This window comes from Eucyclogobius newberryi, unplaced genomic scaffold, assembly GCF_026437365.1.
Source record: "Eucyclogobius newberryi isolate DKJ021-1_F unplaced genomic scaffold, fEucNew1.0.hap1 SCAF_17, whole genome shotgun sequence".
NCBI lineage: Eukaryota > Metazoa > Chordata > Actinopteri > Gobiiformes > Gobiidae > Eucyclogobius > Eucyclogobius newberryi.
In genome coordinates, this window is record NW_027315801.1 from 29,783,065 (window position 1) to 29,805,262 (window position 22,198).

A 22,198-nucleotide genomic window follows, 5' to 3' on the forward strand; every position below is an offset into this window, starting at 1 on the left:
TGTTTGTGTGCATGTGCGTGTGCCTGCGTCTTCCTCCCTGCTTCCTGTCTTTCACTCAGGGCTTTCGGTGCTTTTAGCTTCATTTCCGCGTCTGTCCTTGAGAGTTTCCTGTGTGACAGTCTGAGCGTGCCTCGTATCCTCTCTCTGTGTCCTTCAGGGGGAGCTCCCAACATAAAGAGGCTGTCAGCAGATGGTTCTCTGCTGAAAAAGCTTTTCCTTTGCGGATTTTACTTAGCTCGCTTACTGCCATAACCTTGACAGGCACTTGGATGTGCTCTCTGCTTTGAGCCTGACACAAGTTTATATAATACATGAAATGTGCAATAAAAGCATGGATGTTCTTGGATGAACACTTCTGATTAGTGGAAAACTAACATATATTTTTTTACATTTGAAAGGAAGCCGAAACACTTAAAGGTGCACTATGTAACTTTTCTGGTGGAGGGTGTGCGCCACCTGCTGGTGTCACATTATTGCTTTGCCTGACCTGTAACTCACCTGCTTGTCTGTTGAACATCTCCATGGAGACGACCCTCCACCAGAAACTATTCACAGTGACTTTCTGTTGATTTCTGAAATGCCACATGCCAATTGAATATTTTAGTTAATCAATGTGTAAATCACTGCATCATTTATGACACTGTGAATCTTTCTGGATCAAAATACTTCTTCCAATAAACTGTTCCCACTGCTGCCATGAAAGTTTGTCCTAAAAGACTGTTCTGTTTATGTCGCACAGTTACGACAAAGGGCCCAAGTGCTATGACATTGATGAAGCAGCTGCCTTCTCCATCGCCAGCCTCTCAAACTGCCCCTCGCCTCTGTCCTGGCGCCAGGGTCAGGCCAGCCCCCGTCTCCAGGCCGGCGACGCCCCCTCCACAGGCAACACTCAGCCGGACGTCCCGCTGAGGATAAGCCACAACGCCAGGATCCAGCTCATCGAAGCCTTGGACCAGGACCCCACTTTGCTGAAAGGAGAGTATCTGAGTGACAGCGACGTGGGCGGGAAGAGCGCCAACGAGGAAGATGATGATGACGACGATATTGATGACCTGAATGGGTAAGTTTTAGTCAGAGCTTTTGAAACACATGATAAGATTGTCTCTGATACTGACGTAAATATGTAACATATCTATCGCTATCGAGACAAGCAGGTGAGTTACAGGTCAGATCTGTGGGGAGGCAACAGCACTCAAAGTAAAAAGCATGTTTTTCAAGACAAGAGCAATAAGAAAACATTTTCATGAAAATAAATATAAGAAAGACAGTTGTGGGCGTTCGGTAAAACCACTCCCTGAGGGCCAATTCAGCTCAGAGCCGTACAAAGTCAGACAATGACTTGATGGAAGTCAAAACGTCATGTTCAGATGACTACCGTTCCAACTTTTTCTATGATACATCATGCCTGCACAAAATAGGGATTACATTGCCATAAGACAATATGTAGAAGCCCATAAAATGATTGGAAGTTGAAGTTATTTTTGTAAATAATAACTTATTTTAGTCCTCTACATAATTATGGATTTTATATATTCAAAGTAAATATAGTGAGCAAACCAGTCTGAGAAATACTATACTTCTTGATACTTTATTAAGAGTTGCTGAAGTATTCACTTAACCAGTACTCTTATTAGGGGCCTTTAAAAGGACTCCTGGCACCTGCCCACAGTTAACCCCACAGCCACACTGTGGCTTGCACTTGGTGGTTTCTGCTGCATAACAAAGCTTTAATCAGCTTGTTCATGATGTAGCACATGTTTCCCTCATGTCAGCCATGACATTGGCAGCTGTAGACCCCCTATTTCAGTCACATCTTTCATCGTCCCAAATCAACAGTCTGGGAGTGATGTCAGAGTTTCGGGCCCCTCACTGAGATGATTCTGTCATATTCAGCTGCCAGTTTTACAAGCCGCTCCATGTGAACCTCATGAGAGTCAAGATGTCAGATGAGGTTATGTGTCAAAACCAGCCAATATTATTAGAGATCAAGAGTATATATTACCAGTGATTTCATTAGGACGGGATTTTTCTGCATTATAGTATTTGATGTTGACAGGAAAACATGAACCACTTTTGCTCTTTTGGTAGACACTTGGCAGATCTAACAGAAGATATATTGAACATTGTGCCAGTTTGATCATGCTATTGTAGAACCCACAGCCAAGTAACTGCATGGATATTAACAAACAGCCCTCCTATAGAACGTCATGACAATGCACTAAAATACCATTTGCATTTTGAAATTCACTAAACTTTGAGGCTTTGTTTTTGTTTGTTTAAACTTGTCCTGAAATCGGGGGCACAACATGATCACTGACTTCACTGACTTGCTCTGAGCTCGGACAAAAACATGATCTCACTATTGCCCTCGCCCTGCTCGTGTGTTCAGCCAACAATCTAAAACAGATCCTTTTAGCTGGCAACAATAGTTTGATGTTCCTATGACAACTAAAATGCAACTCAAGTCCCAAGATCTGAGTTGTCGCAATCTCTCCTTTGGCTTGTCCTTATTCATTTATATGATAGAATTGTTCTGCCAAGGATTACTTACATTACCCAGATTAGCTCAATGTTGCACAATGGGCCCTTTCAAAACCACTTCTCATCCAGGGACTACTTCACCTTCTACCACTAGAGGGCAGACTTGTGCTGTCCAGCAGAGCCACTCTCAGACACACCCACTCCCCAAAGCTTCAGAGCTCATTATATATTCTACACGTTCATGTATTATGTATAAAGATTGCCACGGGTCATGCCGGGGTCACAGTATATAACATATTCCAACATGCTACATATTAAACATAGGATTTCCCTCTATAAATTACACATCCACAACTCAGACCCATGTGTTTGTCTTTGTCCAATTGAACGTAGTCAGTCGCAGACCATTTAATCAGATGACTAAACCCTGCCTCACGTTTAAATATAGTGTAAGGATGTTTATGTAAAGGAGATTTGCAGTAAACTTGACTCACAGTGGATCTTTTAAGCGGTGACTCGTTGATTTATATCGAACATGAGTCATTCCTACACCTGATCTCGTGTGTTTCACTGAAGTAGTGCCACGACCCGACAAAGGCACTGACCTTTGGCATTGTGCACGCTCTGACTCAGGATCTCAAGCCCGTTCTCCATTTCCTGCGCTTTAGGACCGGGTTAAGTTTAGTGTTGACATCTGGACTTGAGCCCCCTCCCTGCGTCGCCCCCACACTCTCACTCACGCACTCGTCATGGTCGACGGGAAGGAGCTCAGAGGGAAACATGTGCAGGTCCATGTGTGTAATGGCTGAGGAGGATTATCATAATATTGACAATACATTGATCCATTTCAAAAGAGACGCAAGTACGGCTGACGTAGTTGGTTATACACTGATAAGGTATTCCATAGTTTTCTAATTTAATATTTTGAAATATGTGTCCCATTTTAATTATTTCAACATTGTCAGTGAATAAGAAAATTATATATATATATTAAAAAAAAAACTAAACTAGAGGTTGGAAACATATCAGATTTAGGATGATCTCATGAATTTGATGCTACAAAAAGAGGTGATTAAAATAAAAATGACGTTTGATTACATTTTACAGCCATTTTTTGTGTATATTAACTTTTCTCTAATCCAAACCAACATTTAAATAGGTCTAAAATAAACTGTAGATCTGGACTACACTAAGTATAGACCTTAAACAAAGACAATGAACATAACTATAGCCGGTCAAAACCATGACCAACAAGATAAATTAACCATATTTTGTCTTTTCTCTTCATAAATACAGTATATTATCTGGTGTGAGTCCTGCTTCTCTGTTGCTGCTTTGCTAACACTGGGCTTGTGCCACACGTGCCACAGTTTTCTGCCTCGTCGAGCGCAGACTCTTTGTTTGTGGATGGAGCGGCTCCCATCTTCTACGACCTCCCATTAGCCAGCGCGTCGTTTCCATGGTGACGCGCTCAGACAAGCTGGCTCAGTTATCTGAACGCCTTGAATTATGAAAGCGTTTGCTTAGACCTGAACAAAAGCACATGAGAGAAATCCCTTTTACGCTTGTGACAGTGTTCTGGCTTATACGTGTCTGGATTTAGACTGAAAAACAGATGTGAGCTGAATCTAAAACCAGGAACAAGAACTGAGGAACATTTTGTTAAATAATATAGGTCATATGAGGAAGTGTTCTAAACGCTGACCCTTTTTGACCCGTGTCTGTGGCCATCAGAGCGCTCTGATGCTAAAAAGCGTCTAATTAGGTGCAACTAAATAGAGCTTGTCATCAACTTCTTTGGGACACACGGGTTAAAGGTAATTACTGACAAACTCTCATGTGAACAGGTCAGCCACAGTCCATTTCTCCTACAGGTCAAGCTCTTTGTCTCTGTGCGCTGACCCCCTCTACTGGCCTCATCCAGAATTTCACAAGAACTTTGACAATAGCTCTTGATATCATCCACTTTCCATCGATGTCCACTGAGAAAAATGTAATAACCTTATTGGGTGGTGATTTTCTATTGAATTAGGTTTCGAAATGCAGGAAGAATTGTCGTTATTATTATTTAGATGTGTTTTGAAAAAAAAAAACTACACTTAATCAAGGACGTTTATGGCTATAATTAGCAATAATATCTAAACTTCATAGCGTTACCGCTGAATAACTCACGTTAAACAAATGTCTCCAATGTTAAACAACAGAATCTTGTCTGATTTAACCGGTAACAAATGTTTACATTGTTTACACCGATCAGATTCACTTTGTTGTGGTGATTATAATTATCTCGTATTCGAAGTGGGAATTCCCATTCGCGATGAGGTCTTCAAGTGTGAGTTCCAGGGCACGGTGGGACAGTGGGACGCACCATTAGATTCAATAAAGTGGTAAAGGTGAGTATCATATCACAGCTTTTAACTGTCATGGCCCCACTTTGTCCCATCAAATTGCACAACTTGTCCCCCTTGTATTACTTTCTTGAGGTTTAGAGGCTGTGACTGCGAAAACACAGCGCGGCACGTCTGATTAATGAATACTCTCTCCAACATCTGGATCTGTTTTGAGCCAGAGGTGATGGATCCACTCGTTCGCTGACTCACTCATTCAGCTCTGGCTTTCACGCACACACACGGGCCCCGCTCTCCTCCTGAAGGGGCACACCCGACCGGGGCTTCCCTCCCGCTAACAGCCTCACGTTATGATTCATGCTATGGTCCAGTTACAGTTAACCTCCTCCCCAAAAACGTTATCGTATTCCCACAACCAAAATGTGGAACGATCCCAACGCAGACAGAACAGGCAAACAATAAAAAAGTGGAGAAAAATCATTTATCTTTTAATTCAAGGATGTTAATCATAGCAATTATAGTCAACGTTCTGGCTAACACAATACATTCACATGCTCAATCCTTTAATAGTATAACATATATGAACAATATAGTGTGCACAATACTGAAAAATTTTACTCGATTATGATTCTAAGGAAAAGGACTGATCCCGATACTGATTTTGACACCACAATGATAAGAAAATTGTCATTTTTCATACAATACAATGTCAATTTTCAATACAAACTAAAGCTACCTCTTCTATATTATTGCCATGTGGTTTTATCCAAGGATTTCAGAAGGATGAGGAATTAGGAGCACTGCTAAAGCGATTAACAATTTAAAACAACATATCATATCTTCTGGATGTCCTGAATTGTTCCATATAACAGGAAGCAGAAACCAATGAATACTTATACATATATATTACATATAAATCAAGACCCTTCTAATGCATGGAAGGTCCAACTTTGTCCTTTATTTGGTCTCAATACTATGCAGTTTTGGCATCGATTCATGTCTGCAAATGTGCATATCAATGTGAGGTAGATGATTGTCTTTCTTTGCACCAGAAGCAAAGAATCAGAGCACAATGGCATCTACGGTATCAGGATGTTTATAAAAATGCATGCGGTTCCTCAGATTTGGCTCCGCAGTCACATGGGAGGATGAGTTTGATGGCTATTGCGCTTGTCGTGCCCGTACCTGCTCCTCTCTGAGCCTCTGTGTTCTGGCTCTTTCTGCTCACCGCTCCGTGTAATCAATTACTTTTCCCGTCAACATCGCGATCGGGGGAAACTTGACTTGAGTGAAGGAGTATGCTGTCTTTGTTCGAGCGTGCACAGGCACATCGAGACCCACAAGACTATAACTTTACTGTCGTTTTGAACTGACTGACGGCTCTGGGGTGTTCATAGCATCGTCATAAAACAATATAATAACTATGGTGACTGTTGCTGGCTATAACAATAGTAACGCAGCCATAAGAGACGACTGGTCACTTCAATTATTGCGTTCCGTGTTGGATAAAAGTACAGGCATTGGCGAAGATTGGAACATTTACTTGGATGTCATTGCCTTTGCTTGCAGTGTCATTTGCAATTGTTTGTTTGCGGGCAACTTGCTTATACTAAATTAATTGTGAGAGTGACATAACAGGGTCCAGCTGTAACAGTGGGACACTAGCTGACACACCATAATGACATTAATCTTTTTGTCTGCTAAAGCGGCACAGATGCACACCTTCTTCCACTGTACGCGCAAATACACACAGACGGAAATGTACACGGGCAGACTACACACACATTAAACAGGTTTAACCGAGAGTAACATATGGGGCTTGTGGGGGGATTTACAGTCCTGGAAGCCCACCGACAGCTCCTGTTACAATGGGAACAATGTCTGATGAATGCATTTTAGGCAGTTTTAGGAATAAAGCTATTGTTTTAGGGTTTTGGATTACACTGTGTTCAAAACAAGACTGTCTGAATGGAAAAAAAAAACTAAATGTTGGTGTCATTTCGGAGAGTTGTTAATCAGATACATGTTTTTTTTTTTTGTGTAGGTATTGAGTCTACATGAAGGTGCTTTTTTGAAGGTGCTTTTTTGAAGATTTTTGCACATTTTGTAATATAATAACTTAAGCGTTCATTTCCCAGTTGTTGAAAAGCAACTGGACTCCTGCACCGTCCAGCAACCCTGGACTCACTTTGACTCTGGGCCATTTTATTGTTGTGCAATTTTCTGCAAACACATGTTCTGGCTCACAAATCTTTGGGAACTGCACTGGGATTGCTCAAAAATATTTTCCCACATTCAGTCTTGGTAGCGAACCGAGAAACAAATCACCAAACCTTCGTGACAGCACAGTCAAAATAGTTCTTATTATATTCAAACACCATGAATCTACTGTATTTACTTAAAAGAAATAAAGCCACAGTCAATTCCGTGCATTTTTCTACCAGTTCATATGAGTTTCAACAGTATCTGACTCAAAACAACAAACAAACAGCAGTCATTTGGCCCAGTTACAGGCAACAAGAGGCCTCCAGACATGACATTTATAGTTTACCTATGTTTTTAATGTTTAATATGTTAATTCAGCAGAACTTTAACAGCTAATGCGTTGTCACTGTTACTGTTACCTAGACCACCTCCTGCAGGGTCTCGGTAAATCTCTATGGAGACACTACGGCATAATCCGCAGTTAATCCCGAGCTTCCTCTGATGGCCAGTGGGGAGGGACTCAGGGGGGACTTGGGGACTGGGTCAGCAGTCCAAGGGCCAGAGGGAGGAGACTTAATAAGAGCGTGTTCTAGTCTGTGTTTAGAAGGTCCGTGCGCAAAAAGGACCACCACATAGTTCAGGCAGATCTGTTACCGAGTCAACAATACTATAGAAATAAACGTGAGTGTGCGCGGCTCGGCTGCTGAGCGCACAGAGGTCAAAGGTCACGACATTTGCCCAGTGCCTGATTTAATTCTGTGCCTTTTAAATAGAATTAAAATGTGCCGTTGTTTACCAAAGTAACTTTATTTTAGTTTTAATATAATTTCAATCATACTTGACAAACACGAAAAGGCCACAGCTGAAAGCACAACCCACAATGAAGGAATTACTGGACCAACAAGCTTAATATATTTTCCCTTTTTCCCTTTTAGACCTGCTCACTTAATACACACATTTTCAATTGGAACCCGTGGAAAAGAAAATGATAATGTAGAATACTCAAGAGAATACTCACGCCGTTAACTCTCACGTTTTTCTGTGATGTATGGTTAATACTGTGGTGCTGAAGTGTTAATGTTTAGCCAGCTACTGTGTTGCAAACAGATGAGGTTAGGACTTCAAAAGTAATATAGCAAAACATCAAATATCTCACTTTTAAAGAAAACCACATGATCGGTAAATCATAACCCAAACATATTTTGGTTTCATTATTATTATTTCAACTTTTTCTCTATATATCCTATACCAAAATGAGCATTTATGAGTATATTTTTCATGAAGTCTGTATTATTCCACTTCTGTGCCTAATGCAACGTAATGTCCCCATTGTGGGACAAATAAAGGTTCTCTAATCTTCTATTTACTTTGCAAATTATACTGTACACACCATATTAACATAGCTTTTGTTTAGACTCTCCCCGAGTGTTAACTAAATGACATTTAAAATAAGCCAGTTTTGTTTCAAAGTGCTGCTCTCGGTTAATAGCTTGAGGAAATGGTCAGTTAATTCTGCATTGAGGAATTCCCACCGAATTTAGAGCCCCGCCGAAACACACACTTGACCAGCACGAACCATTCACCCCAAAGCACTGCAGCGACGTCCTTTGCAGAGGTACATGCTTAGAGCCTCTGCAGGGGGTAAATGAAATTGCATGGTTTAGGACGAGCTTTTTTTTTAAATCTGTCCCCTGCTCTTACACACACATACATTGGATATGCACTCTGGGACCAATCCTCAGAGGTGGGGTGTGACGGGGGTGTGTAATACGCATAAGAATCGACCTCCCTTTCCTCCCATTGACTCCCACTGTGTCTTTCTCTGGAGTTGTTTCCAAGTTAGTCACACACTTTTCACTCCGTACCCTGCTCGTCCGTCATCCTTCCTGTTCAACTCATTACTGCTTAATCTCATCCTCTGCTTCTTTCTGCTGCAGCGCTCTGCCCCCCCAAACAAGAAGAAATACACTCATTATTTGATTTCATACAAAGAAGATAGACTATGACCTGTTGGGCCGCTGTGAACTTTTCCGAAGGCTTGTTATAGGAGAAAAGTTGTTCATGTAAAGTTTTGAAGTACTTCCACTTGTCCTCAGCCGACTGCACTTGTAAGAATAGCCCCCCCTCTAAACGAACTGGTCTAATTAGATGGTTGCAGTGGGAACGCTGCCGGCTGCGACTGGTGGTCGTCCGTACTCTGCTTTAGGCTTTGGTTTGTGTGATGCGGTGAGGTCATGTTTTCACTATTTGTGTTTGTTGAATCCGTGTTCCAACAGGGACCAGACCGAGCATGCCAGGTGGTATGAAAACACCAGTTGAGTTGCTCCGGGGGGAAGATGGCGGTTTGCCAGAAAAGCAGATAAAACGCGTGAGCGCTGACAGACGGCGGAGATACATGATAGATACTGAGTCAACATCGTAACATCCCTCAGTAACGGCGCGCATCCACTGCAGTGTAATACGTGTACTCTCAATTTCAAATCTTTTTTTTAATAGTAATACTTCTACTACTGAACCATGGGCCATTTAATACATCCAATTCCAATCATACGTTTTGACTAAAGTGAGCGTTAATGTCAAGCGTCTTCTATCTGTTTATTATATTACAGTGTGTGAGAGCCACTGTGTCCAATAATGTCCCTCGTGGCTCAATGAAGTTTGTCTACGTCCAGTGTCTTCCCCATCGATAGTTGCTGCTGCCGCTCGTGATCAGGAAGTAGTTCATGTTCTAGATAAACGTATTCAAAGTTATTCAACCAACTTTACCGTTTGCATTCTGGATCAAACTAAACCGTGTGTCGTCGCAGAGTACGAGGCCAAATTCCCCATTGGCAAGGCTCTTCGGAAAAAAGAAAGCGTCTAATGAACAGTGTGTGATAAAGTACAGCAGTATTTACATGTGACGAGTGTGTCCGGAGGAGCACTTCTGTTTGTGTGCACTTCAGACAGTGTGTGTGGTGATGCGCGCCCTGTGTGTCCCGGCCCTGATAAGGAAGAGAAGCTTTCCCAGGTCCGCTCGGCTCTTTCATGTGCTGGACGAGCGACAGGTTCCCAGGGTCGGACCGGTGACCCCGGCTGCACACCGTCATTAAACTGTTACATCAGCAGCTAATTATACGGCCTCCTCTGCACCAGGACACTAACTCCAGGAGAGAAAAGGACCCTGTGTGTGTGTCTGACGGGACAGAGCCAAGTAAACACAGAGCAAGACATGTCTGGGCGGGAGTCGCTTGGACAAAGGTACAACTGGACTTTAAGCTTTCCAGAATTAGATTCATCAAATTAGAACCGGCACAATGTGGGAAATGTGCGCATAAGCAGTGGTGGAAAGAGTGTATACAGTTAAAGTACAGTTACACGACTATAAATGTACTCGATTACAAGCACAAGTACTGCTGCCAATTATACGCATGAAAAATACAACTCAAAAGTGTTAGTTACAAGTTTATAATTACATTTTAGGAGCATTTTTATAAGTCCTTTGTACAAAACTTGATTAATCTAACTGTGTAAAGCTGAATTAAGTTGTTTTGCATATTCCTCTGGCCAATCAGAGCAGGTGATGCAGTGTTGATGATCTGTGTGTTTGTAGGTGCAAAAAGGAACAGTAACTAACGTGAGACAGCCACGGACAATAGGGACTTGAACTGTACTTAAATGTAGCAATACACAATTCCATGGCTGGAATGATCCTCAATTACATTTACATGATTGAAATCTACTCCAAAAAGTACAATCACCCCAAATATCTTCTCAATTACAGTAACATGAACCCCTGAACTTGAGAAAATACTTTGATACATTTATCAAAAAAATGCTGTCTGTTCGTCTTTGGTGACAAAAGTCGAATTATTTAATGCATTTATTGAATTTATTTAAAGCTTTTACTGTCTTCAACTCTGGGCAAGACAAAATGCACTTACGTTTCCTGTAAATAGAAACTGTTGAGACACAGGAAGTGCTTTAAAGGCCACTGCATGCAGAGAATAGTATACCAAGAAGAACCCCTGATCCTAAAATGTACTCTGTGATAATATATAATGGAGTTGTTTGAAGATATCGAGTCGTTTCACTCTACTTCTCAGACAGAAATATGTAAATGTGTGATTGTTTATTTGTGGCTTGTTTGCCTTCACTTGACGAGCGCGACCAGACACCCGTGATGGCAGTGGCCCCGGTGCACCTGCAGTTCGGCGTGCCAATGTGCCACTCTCACCGCCGCACATAGACAGCGTGTGCCCACCTGGCGCTGGGCGGTCCGGGTGAGCAACGCGGCCCAAAGAATCCTGTCTGTGTTCACGCCGCACGTAAAACAGAATTGTCAGTGAGCTTCTCTCCGTGTCCCTTTGGGTGACTTGACAAAATCACAGTTTTCGGAGCTTTTTCGTGTGCGTGCTGGTGTTACTGACTATATCTGCTGTTGTTTTGTGTGACTATGAGCTCGCAACCTTTAGCTCAATTAGTGATAGTAATATGGCAGCAATAGGGGGTCACTTTGGTTGGAAGCAAAACTTTAGGGCAACAAGTTTAAACTCGTATTAAATATTTTAGATTTGACCTCTGCTGTTGTTGGAAAGACTTTGCAATGGCGCCTGTTTTACTGTTTAAATAAATGTGTGCATTTTCTTTGCATGAACAGGAAATGTTTTGTTGTATTTGTGGTTCTGTAGCCGTAGATTGGTCAATTTAAGTATTAGTAAATAGTTTTCTATTTGGAGTTACTGGGACATGCGCGTTATGTAGTTTCAGTATTATTAGAGTTTATCGTGATGTTTTTCTGTTGCAACAAATCACACTTTAGAATGAGCTTTTGTTACTATTTAGCAATCTTACTCAAGCAAGACTTTCCATTGTAATATTGAAAATCAGGTTCTTCTAACTAAAAAGTGCACAGTTAATCATCTCCTCCTCTCCCCCCCTCTCCCCTTCTCTTCTATTTATTGAACTCACTGAGCAGACAGACACTTCTATTCACTGGGGTCCACTTAGTTTAAAGTGTTTAAACACCGCTGGATATAACAGAGGGTGGGCTCAGGGGAGTGGATACACGATACTGCGTTTATTCCTCTGCAAGTCTCCAATAGACAGAGCACGTTACAATAGAAACACTGCACTCATTTACCCTGACCTGGGTTCATTACACGCCGATTGAGGCCCATTTTGGTTTGAATATTAACTCCTTCAGATAGCAGGTGGGAGCCCTTTAAATAGGCTGTTTGCTTTTTAGAATGCAACCCATCGTCTATAGTAAGCCTCTTATTGCTCTTATTTGTGAGATAAGAACATGTAGCCAACTTTTCATATCCTCACAGTTATGAATGTAACAATAAAAACATTAAGATATAAAGGTTATGTTGTCTGCACTGATATCAAAGGATCATGGTCTGTGTCATTACCATATTTTGCTGTAGCTACAACAAACCTAAACATTTAAGCAAAGAAGTTTGTCATTTTGTATTGTGGCCATGATCATATTGTGAGACTTATGGCGACATTTTGGTTATTGTTACATCCCTTGTCTTCTGTGGTTGCAAATGTGCACCACAAATGCAGAAGTTGACCCAGCAATGCTTTTGAACTGACAAACAAAGTTGAGGACGCACAATATGATTGACACAACTGCATGTCGGTGGTGGTTTTGTGTTATTATTGTTATAGTTCACATTGTCGTCCCAGACGCGTCTCATCAGCGGCTGACCGCCTGGAGTCAGTGGGCTGCGTTGTGCCTGCTCCTCCAGGAGATTTAGGAGTGCTGAAATGTGTTTGACATGTCGTTTGGAGAATGTGATGACTGCGTGGTTATTATTATTATATTGCGGCTGGACGCGCGTTTCCCTCCCGTAGTAGAGCCACAGCTGGCCGCGATCAGAGAAACGGGGGCCCGCCCGGTGCTCGGGGAGGAGGGGAGGAACTCGGGGTGTTGCCTTCTCATTCTCATCCCTTTTGCTTGTTCATCCTCCTCCCTCTGCCCTCCCTCCTTCCCCCCTCCATCCCTCCTCCCTCCGCGTGCGAGTGTCAGAGCGGAGCCACTGCGGGAGTGTGCGCGGTCAGTCAGTTTGACGCTGCCGCCGCCGCCGCTGACTCTGACACGCGGGGCCCCTCGTTATCAGAGCCCTTCTTTCTCCTCGCGCCGTAGTAGTGTACAGTATTGAGAAGTGCTGACTTGCGGGAATGTGCCACGCGTGAAACGAAGCTGCGTAAAATCACCAAGGAAGCTTATTGGAGAATGAGCGGGCGCGTGCTGAATGGGAAATTGCCGCATCTCCCGGTCCCGCAGCGCACGGGGAGGACAATGCACTTTCTGTCCAGGTAAGAGGAGGGATGGGACGTGACTTGATCGTTCTGTGAAGACGTGCAGAGCCGGTTTACACGTGGATGTCAGCGCGATCTGTGACAATTAGTCCGCGGGTAGTAGACTGTGCGTAAAGCGGCGCGTGTCTCATTGATAAAACAGTTGCATTGTGCGCGTTTTTTTAATTCCAGTGTCCGGCGCTTGCGTGTGTAAGGGAGGGTCACACATGCATTTGCACAGTGCACAGTAGTGTAATATAGTGTAATATAGTGTGATATAGTGTAATATAGTGTAAGTGCAGCAGATATGTCTAGACGCGCATGGGTTCTATAGTGGGCGCGTATAGCTGGAGATGCTATAGGAAAACCGACCTCAATGCGCAAAAGCTATAGATGTTGAATCTTTTTTTTACTGCCAGTTAACGCAAAGGCTTTCTTAAGTGCAAAGACAAAGCTGAAGTTTTGAATGGGTTTGGCCGTGATGTGGCAAATCCTCATAATCATAATAATGTGATTGTTATAATGTCGCTCGTGAATATGAATGCGCGCGCGCGCTGATGGATGCATGGGTGGATGTATGCAGTGGGTGTGTGCGCATTGATACGCTGCGGGACCGGATCGAGTGACCTACATTCTGAAAGATGTATATTGGAGGATTGGACAGTCGCATATAGAGCATCTTCACACCAACACTGAGGGGTAACACAGTAATGATCAGTGTATTATCAGTGTATTGCATCCAGCTTAACAGTCATGAGCCACTTGTGGTGCAAGTCCCAAGCCTGGATAAATCAAGTAGGAAGTGCCAGGAAAAGAAAATGACTGTAATGTTCTTACTGTTGCAACTGTACGTGATCAGCTTTCTGAAAACAAAAGTAAATGCAAATGTAAAGTGCTATAAACAGGCACTTAAAACATACTTTACATTTAGGTGTAACTGAATTAAAATGACGTAATTTTAGTCAAACTTATTAATATTGAGTTCTTACTATTATATTGTGATCTGAATAATCACGATTAACCGACTCATCTTAATATCCTTAGTTCTGGAAGATGTATTATGGGATTTTCACTGCGTGCTGGAAAGTAAAACATAAACATATTTAAAAGAATAACAATGCCCGTAATCGTATACGTTTTAGGATTGTATTATTCAGTTAAAAAAAAAGTAATACTGGCAACATCTATGGAATTCAAACATTCACAAAACTAGAAAAGAGTGGATGAAATGAGATAAACCGCACGTTTCTTGTGATCAGGACAATTGCTGGTGACATTGAGAATTACGATGCGGAACATTGGTCACTTGAGCTGTTGTGGCTTGTTGTGTTTTTGCTCCGCTGATCCCTAGAGTCCATCGACCCCTTTAGGTAAACCCATTAGCCTGATACAGGGGGCTTTAAACGCTGCCTTTAACCAGCGAGTCAGAGCCAGAGCGACTGGGAGGCAGACACACATGTCCAGAGTCCCTGAGGACCAACTGTTTTATCACTGTTTGCGCGGTGTGCTTAAACAGGCCGGCTGTCGGAAGAGTGACTGAATCTAGCAAACACACACACACACACACACACACACACCAACTCCAACTAAACAAACTAAACTTAAGCCAGAGGGTGTGTCTAAGCCTGCCTTTAGCTGTCACTGTTTGATTTGAGCATTAAACAGGCATTATTAGGTAACAGCTTCCAGACAGGGCAGAGATGAGGAACCATTACTCATAGCGTTTCGATGCTAGGACAGGCGAGTGTTTGCGGACATGTTTGTTGTCATCTCCACACTGTACGAGTCGTCTGCTCAGCGTGACCCGCCCCTGTCAGCATCCACCCCCCACATACAACACCAACTTCCCAAAAACAAGCTAATGATCTCACTCAAGTGTTACACCCAAACCACGCTACAGGTCAGTCACTTTGATGCAAAACAGACTGCAGTAAACTGTCAGCTCAAGAAAGGGGGGGGAATGTTCTCATACGGTTTGCAATACAAAAAACAAAGAAAAGGCAGTGCAAATAAGTTGCTCAAGGGTAAATTAGTGTTCCGTTGAGCCAGTGTTAGCGCAGTCTTGTGCAGCTTTCCCGCCCAAAAAAGGCGTTTGAAAGAAAGAAAATCAACACGTTTATTAAATCTGTATTAAAAATGAAACCACAATTGACTTCACTTCAAACATTGCGGTAATAAGTCCAACGTCCGTCCGTCAATTTGATTTGAAGTGAGTGAGTCCGTCTGTCTGGGGAGGTGTGAAATCGTCTGTCATCTCATCTGTCAGACTGTCATGTCAACCAGCGTTTACCGCTCTGACTTTTACCCTGAGACGGACAAGATGTTTTGGTAACACACTTTGCCGACCAACGACAGAGGAGATGCTGATTAGATCTTTTGGCTCATCATTTACCTTAAGGCTGGACCATATGACTTTCCTCATATTGACACATTTTTACACATTTCAATTCACTTCTAACAAAAATAAATTAAAACTTGCTTTCAATATACCATTTCCTGCAGATAAACAAGACTTGTGTCATTTATTATATACATTTTTTGTATTACTTCTTCCAAACTCCAACTCCAACTGGCCGAGTTCAGTGGCTTTCAAGGTTTCACCCTAACCTTTTGAAACGTGACTGTTATTTTGGTGAAAGAACATAATGGCATAATTTAGTGCAGCCACACATCACACTCACAGTCATTTACCAACTCACTGTTCTGATGATTAAGTGGACATGTGTACTACTACTTACCCTGTTAGTAAGGCCATTAGAGGCATGAATGTAGAACGCAGAGCAGCAGCTGCTTGTAACCTGCGTCTGAAATATGAACGCTTTAAAGCACACAAACTTGTATTTTCATGAGGTGGCGCCTCCTGGGGTTTTGTTAGTGTTTTTGGTTGATCAAAGTCGGCCACAACAGTTCTGAGGCCTGATGGAGTCAAGCTCATTTTCACCTTCCTCTCCAGCTTTTCACTTCACTAGAGCAAATTCCTTTTTTTACATTAAGTTAGTTTAGGCAATACTTAAGGGCTGAGCTGTATCTAGCATGGACACTGTTGCGTCACATACAAACAACAAAAAACTTTGGCTTGTACTCGATTCTCAGCTCAAATTTGACAGCGATATCAAAACGCTTTCCAGAGTTGCCATAGCAAATTTGTACACATTCAGAGACGACCTGCCGTTTCATGCGGCTCATGTTTTGCTGCACTTCTCTGATCTTTTCACAGTTAAGTTACTGCTGCAGCTCCTGGACACAGGCCCCTGCCACTTCTGTCAAGCCTCTTCAAGTGGTTTTAATAGAGCCAAACACATTCTAGATAAGAAACCTTTTAAAGTCACAAAGTTTGAATCATTTAAATGTTAAGTTTTTTTCAATACATTAAATTTGCACAGTTGAAACATAGGTACAAATGCTTGCATCAGCAGGCTTCACGGGTTCTTGATGACCTGATTGTTCCTCAGTGGGTTCAGTCACCAGAGGAGCTCGAATTAGAAACTGTAGAGTCCCGAGGCATAAAACAACTTCTGTATGACAATCCTCTCTCACTGTACAAGGCATCAAACATGGAACTGTTTAGCTGTAGAACTGAAAGGAGAAACAAACATGTAGAACAACAATTTAAAACTTTTCAATCAAAGCTGTGTAACCATCTTTGACCTGTTTTTTAATTCATGATGTGTATTGTTTTTGTATTGCATTGTTTTGTTTGTCTCTGTCTTTTATGTTAAAGCCGAACTGAGACGTACATTGAACATTTCCCCCGGCTTAAATGTTACAGTGTGAGAGCTCATGATAAACCTAAATCAAATACAATAAGATTAATCAAGGAATCTCCTCATTTATTTTTTAAAATGTACACACAGTGATTTTAATATAAAGTAAATTTGGCACAGCTAAAAGTCAGTTTCCCTTCCAGTCACATAAGCCAAGTACTAAAACCCTGCTGTTATTCACTTAATTATACAGTTAAATACAGAGAAGAACACAGCAGTAATCTCAGGTTCCAAAAAATCATGCCTAAAATGCACCGTAGTCCAAAGTCCTGTTTAATACGAGAAGTCTCCTTTAGTTTTGGTTGGAACGCGGCTGGGGCTCCGGACGTCACTTTATATCTGTGTGCTTCTGCTATGGTATGCCTATGCTGTGTGCATATGGCGGATGATTAGGGAGTGGGACCCCAGAATACACAGGCTGGAATGCGCTGTGTGTGCTCTAAGTCGCCCGGAGCTCAGGAATGCCTCCCAAAAACCACTGTTACGAGTCTAAAGTGGCACGGGCAGAGTATGCGTGTTATGAGTGACAGCAGGTGACGGCTGCGTGCTGCTGCTGGGAGCGCCCCTAAGCCTGTTTGTCACTGACCACATGTGTCTGACATTCTGGACTCCGTTACACCGTCTTGGCCCCTGCTCAGCGTGGGAGTAATATGTGTGTTTTAATAGGTGTCTGTCTGTTTTATCTCAGCCTGCAGAAAGAAAGCAAGACTATCTCAGCTTCAGTCAATGGGCCTTTCTTGTCTCTGAAGCTTCGTTTAGTGTTTGGACAACCTTTGGCAGGTGCTGGAGGTGGGCTTCACAGACCTGTCTTTCTCTGCTATACAAACAAATGTGTAGCAATCGCGTTTCTTTTAAATTTTAACCAAGACAGACGTTGTGCTTCCTCTTCCTGGTTTCGCAAGTTCTTTAGCCTCTAACCCAGATTAAACAATGGGCAGCTACTTCCTCGTGTCTGAAAACTACAAACTTCAACTTCTGAACTATCACGATGAGAGGGACCGACCGTGGGACTGGGCGAAAGTGAAATTATAGTGCATATTGTATAGTATTCGTCTGCAAAATTAGACGTTTTGGTTCTTTTCTGGATTGAGTTCTGGAACATTTTGTTTTCCTGCTCCACTGGGCCATTGTTTAATCACCCTACTTTCACTAATGGTCGGCTCCAGTTGCATTAATGTCATGGTATCTCGTTTCTAGGCGCACTCTTGTCTGCATTTTATTGCGCTATAGATTAACGTGCTATTGCCACCGCCTGACTGTGGCATTTACACAGCTTTTAGTGTTATACCGTAATATTGTCGCTTCTTGGAGTTTGTGCTGTTCTTCATACAGTATACCGCAGGATATTACTTTGCCCAGCCCTGAATTCAACTGGTTATATTTCTTTAGGCATTGTTATACTACTCATTCTGCTGCATCTGTCAGCACAGCAGCCCCATCCTTCACACAGCTGCTTTACGTTAGCAGCAACCTGGTCGGAGCGTGCGTTATTCAAAAAGTTGTACCGCCCATTCTTTCAACTCTCCCTACGTTTTTCTTGCTGGTCCGGATTTTTCAAACCAAAACATCCCCCTTGTGCACAGTTAATTCACACAGCCGTTAAAGTCAGCTGACGTTTCTTGGAGGGGGGCTAGTGGTAATTTAACTCCAGATCCAGATCCTGGTCCTGTGCCTCTGCGTGCCGGGGTTCCCCCTGTGTGAGCCGCTTCCTGGTCCTCAGCGCTGGGTTTGGGTACGAGAAGAACTCACAGTGGACCAGACTGAACTACTTATGAGGGTGATTTAAAAGGCCATTGCTGTGTGCCTCTGGAACGCTGTCCCTCTTCTGCTTCCTGTCTCCTGTAAAAGCACAAGGACCAAAGAGGTTCTGAGGTGCCGGGTCGGTCATGGGTCACAATGGCCCCAGAAAATAATCCATTTGAGTATTGATTTTTTTGGTGCCTTTTTTGTTGTTGTTGTCATTTTTACAAGTTCTCTAAAGTCTGTAATAATGTAAGGAGTATAAAGTATAAATATTACGCCTTGGAAGGAATAATTGTAACTTAATGGAACAAAAAGACAAGTCCACAAACCAGAAATGGTCCCAAATCTAGTCGAAGGGAGAGAGCACCAGGAAGGGCATCTGACGTCAAACCTATCCTAAATGAATAAGCTCCAAACACCACTTCTGTATAAATAAAGTGTTTCAGTCATTCAATGCTTTTCCTTTTTTGGGATAATGAAAGCAGATCATGCTGACTGGCTCAGAGTCATCCTGATCCTCACTTTCTGCTCAGACAGAGCGACTTACACCAGAAGAAGTTCCTTATATGAAGTGTGCAGCCTACGTGTCAGTTCATCTGTCCTGCTTCATTTCTCCTCACAGAGAAGTCAGGCCCAGAGCCAGAGCAGCTCTTGTCTGTAACTATAGTTGAACTCAGACTTCTGTCCTCACTTGGGAGGACGAGAGGAGACAGGAGATCTGGGGTTAGACTCTAGAGAAATACCGTTTGCTCGCCAAAGAAATTCTACATTTATTAACGTCTCCGCCTGACCCAAATTCAGAAGTTTGTTGTCAATGGTCTAGCAGTCGCTCAAAAGACCCATGCGCCTGTCAAATATGTCCTTGTGTTTCAAATAAGAACCTGATGAAAGCAATTCTTTCCCTTCCATTTGACCATAGCAAATAATCAATTTCCCATTATTATTATGCTGTTTTCTGACCCAATATTTAAATGTTATCCTGCAACTCTGAACTGGCTTGTGACTTTTAATCCTTATTCCGGAAGCCCAAGTTCTTCACAGACTATAGCCATTTTTGAACACTTTATAGCATATTTTAATTCTCCATTTAAACCAACGAGTTCTCACTGGACAGAAAGTGTGATTTTTAAAGTGGCGATCGCGTGGGAAAAGAGGGAAGGTGGGTTTAGCGGAATAAGATCAATACCTGGACAAAGACTCAACTCCATTATTAATGCTAGTACGCTTTCCTTTGTTTTAGTTTCACTGGTGCAACGGGTTAAGCACAACTGCATCTTTGACATCTCTCTCTTATACATTTGACGTCTCATTCACATTTCTGTGCACTTGTAGTACTGTGACGCGCTTTGTGTCTATACAGCGGTGGTGGCTCTAGTGCCCCAGAGCCCGGGGCCTTTGCTGTCAGGGTCACTTCATGCACATCAGGGCCACCTTTGTGATGGCCATTTAGGGGTGGGACCTGCTCTTTGCACCAGGCACGTCACAAAGCATTGGGCTTTCACCACTCGCTTGAAATAGTTCAAAATAGTCGGTTTCTCTTTAGTAAGCGCTCACACAAACAAACACTCGACAGCCGATGCCCCTGGTTTGTCCTGATTCAAGAGGCAGATGGAATTAGCTGTAATTGTGAGCTCATTAACTAAAGCCTCCTCTTTAATGTTCAAAAACTGCGGTGTGTGTCCTGTGTCTCCAGCAATCACACCAATCCTGCTGAACTATGGAAACAGAAGCCATTGTAAATAATATGAAAAGGAAATTGCCCCAAAGGCGGGCTCTGTTTAGGTTATGATGTAGTTATGTCGCTGATTTACAATAAGCGCTCAACAGAGAAGAGTCAGTAAGTGCTGTAATTAGTCCTTTAAGTGGAAAACCGTTGGGAAATTACTCTTCAAGTGCTTCTGGCATCCATTAAAAGGACAATTACAAAACATTATTTTCAGTACAGTTGTGTTGAGTGTAATTTATAACATAAAACCAACAACTGGTGGCATGATATTGTACGGGCTGGACGGGCAGGTACATTCCTTGTGCCTGGACTGTGCCTGGAAATAAATAAGAAACATTGAAATGGAAACAGCATAAAAGATTAAAAATATGATAATGTTTGTTCATATTCTTCACATTTTAGCAGTTGGTCATAGTCAGTTATAAAGCCATTCACACTGTGTTGACTTCCTGCTGATCACCTGATCAACTGAGCCAAGACAACACTGTTTACCATCTGCGCTACCCAAACAGTATTATTATACTCACCATATCAGTATGACTTGTCTGATTCAAGATGACATATTTTCATTATTCAGAATTTTAAAGCGAAATAATTGTTGCCAATCAGAAGTTGTAACATGATATGTCAGCTGTGGTATGTCACACAGTTTTCTCACGGGTGTGATATTTGGCAAACTGGTCTGAACTTGTTTAGCATCTAAAAGATGGTGAATCATGTGTCTTTGTTTACTCTAATTGCTACATTTCTCTGTAGCGACACACAGTCAATGCATTGCACTTGCCTCGCTGCTGAGTTGGCTCTTGATTTGGAGCAGAACTTTTCAATATGTGTTAAACTGTAAATCCAGCCCAGTCATTAAGGTTCATCTGGATTGTATTTAGGACTATCCAGACAGCCCAAGAACCACAGCCAAAAGGTCACGCTGCATCTCACTTCATTTTCCTCCAGTTTTAATCCTCCTAAAATAGTTTATTGACTTCTGATGCCTTCACGTGCAGCCTGTCCCCTTTAAAAGCCCAATGCCAGCCTGGCTCTGGCCTCATTTTTCCGAGTCTCAAAAATGCATCTCCACAATGAGGGACCCATCTGATTTATCCATTTTGAGTCCTTCCACGTGTCACTGTGGATCATAATAGGAATGGAAAGTTCCTGTCCAGTGCAGAATTTCCATGGGTCGACACGTTGTATAAAACACATTTAACCGTGCAAAAGCTGAAAGAGAGATTAACGTCATTTTGCGTCGCTTTTTAGATATACGGCACCTTTCTGGGGTGGAGCCACAATTTCCACAAGACGAGACCAGGAATGTCATGATATAAAGTGTTATTGTTACGATTATTGTGAGAAAAAACATCATTGTGAGTTTAATTATCGTACAATTATTCACAATTATTGACACAGCAAACCAAAAGTGAAATCTTTTATTTTCTTTCATTCTAATACATGATTGTTCCAATAGTATGTGACCCATTTTATAAAATCAAACTTTCTGCAAAAGTAAAGTTGTGCTCTAAATCGACACAGTTATTATTCATATTGAGTTGAAATTAAGTTTTCTTCTAATTATTATATAGTGTGACCTGAATAATCATGATTACTAATTAACCAAATAATCTTTTTCCTAGACAAGACACAAA

At 42.2% G+C, this 22,198-nt stretch overlaps 1 protein-coding gene across 9 annotated transcripts in view; it reads left to right on the plus strand.

Moving 5' to 3' along the window:
- nav1a (neuron navigator 1a) overlaps window positions 1-22,198 on the plus strand; it is a 76,481-nt gene that overhangs the window by 32,988 nt on the left and 21,295 nt on the right. For all 9 annotated transcript variants that reach the window (XM_072449870.1, XM_072449871.1, XM_072449872.1 and 6 more), the window contains one exon: window positions 740-1,060. In XM_072449870.1, coding sequence (XP_072305971.1) covers window positions 740-1,060 — 321 coding nt within the window. The remainder of the gene's footprint in view (window positions 1-739; window positions 1,061-22,198) is intronic.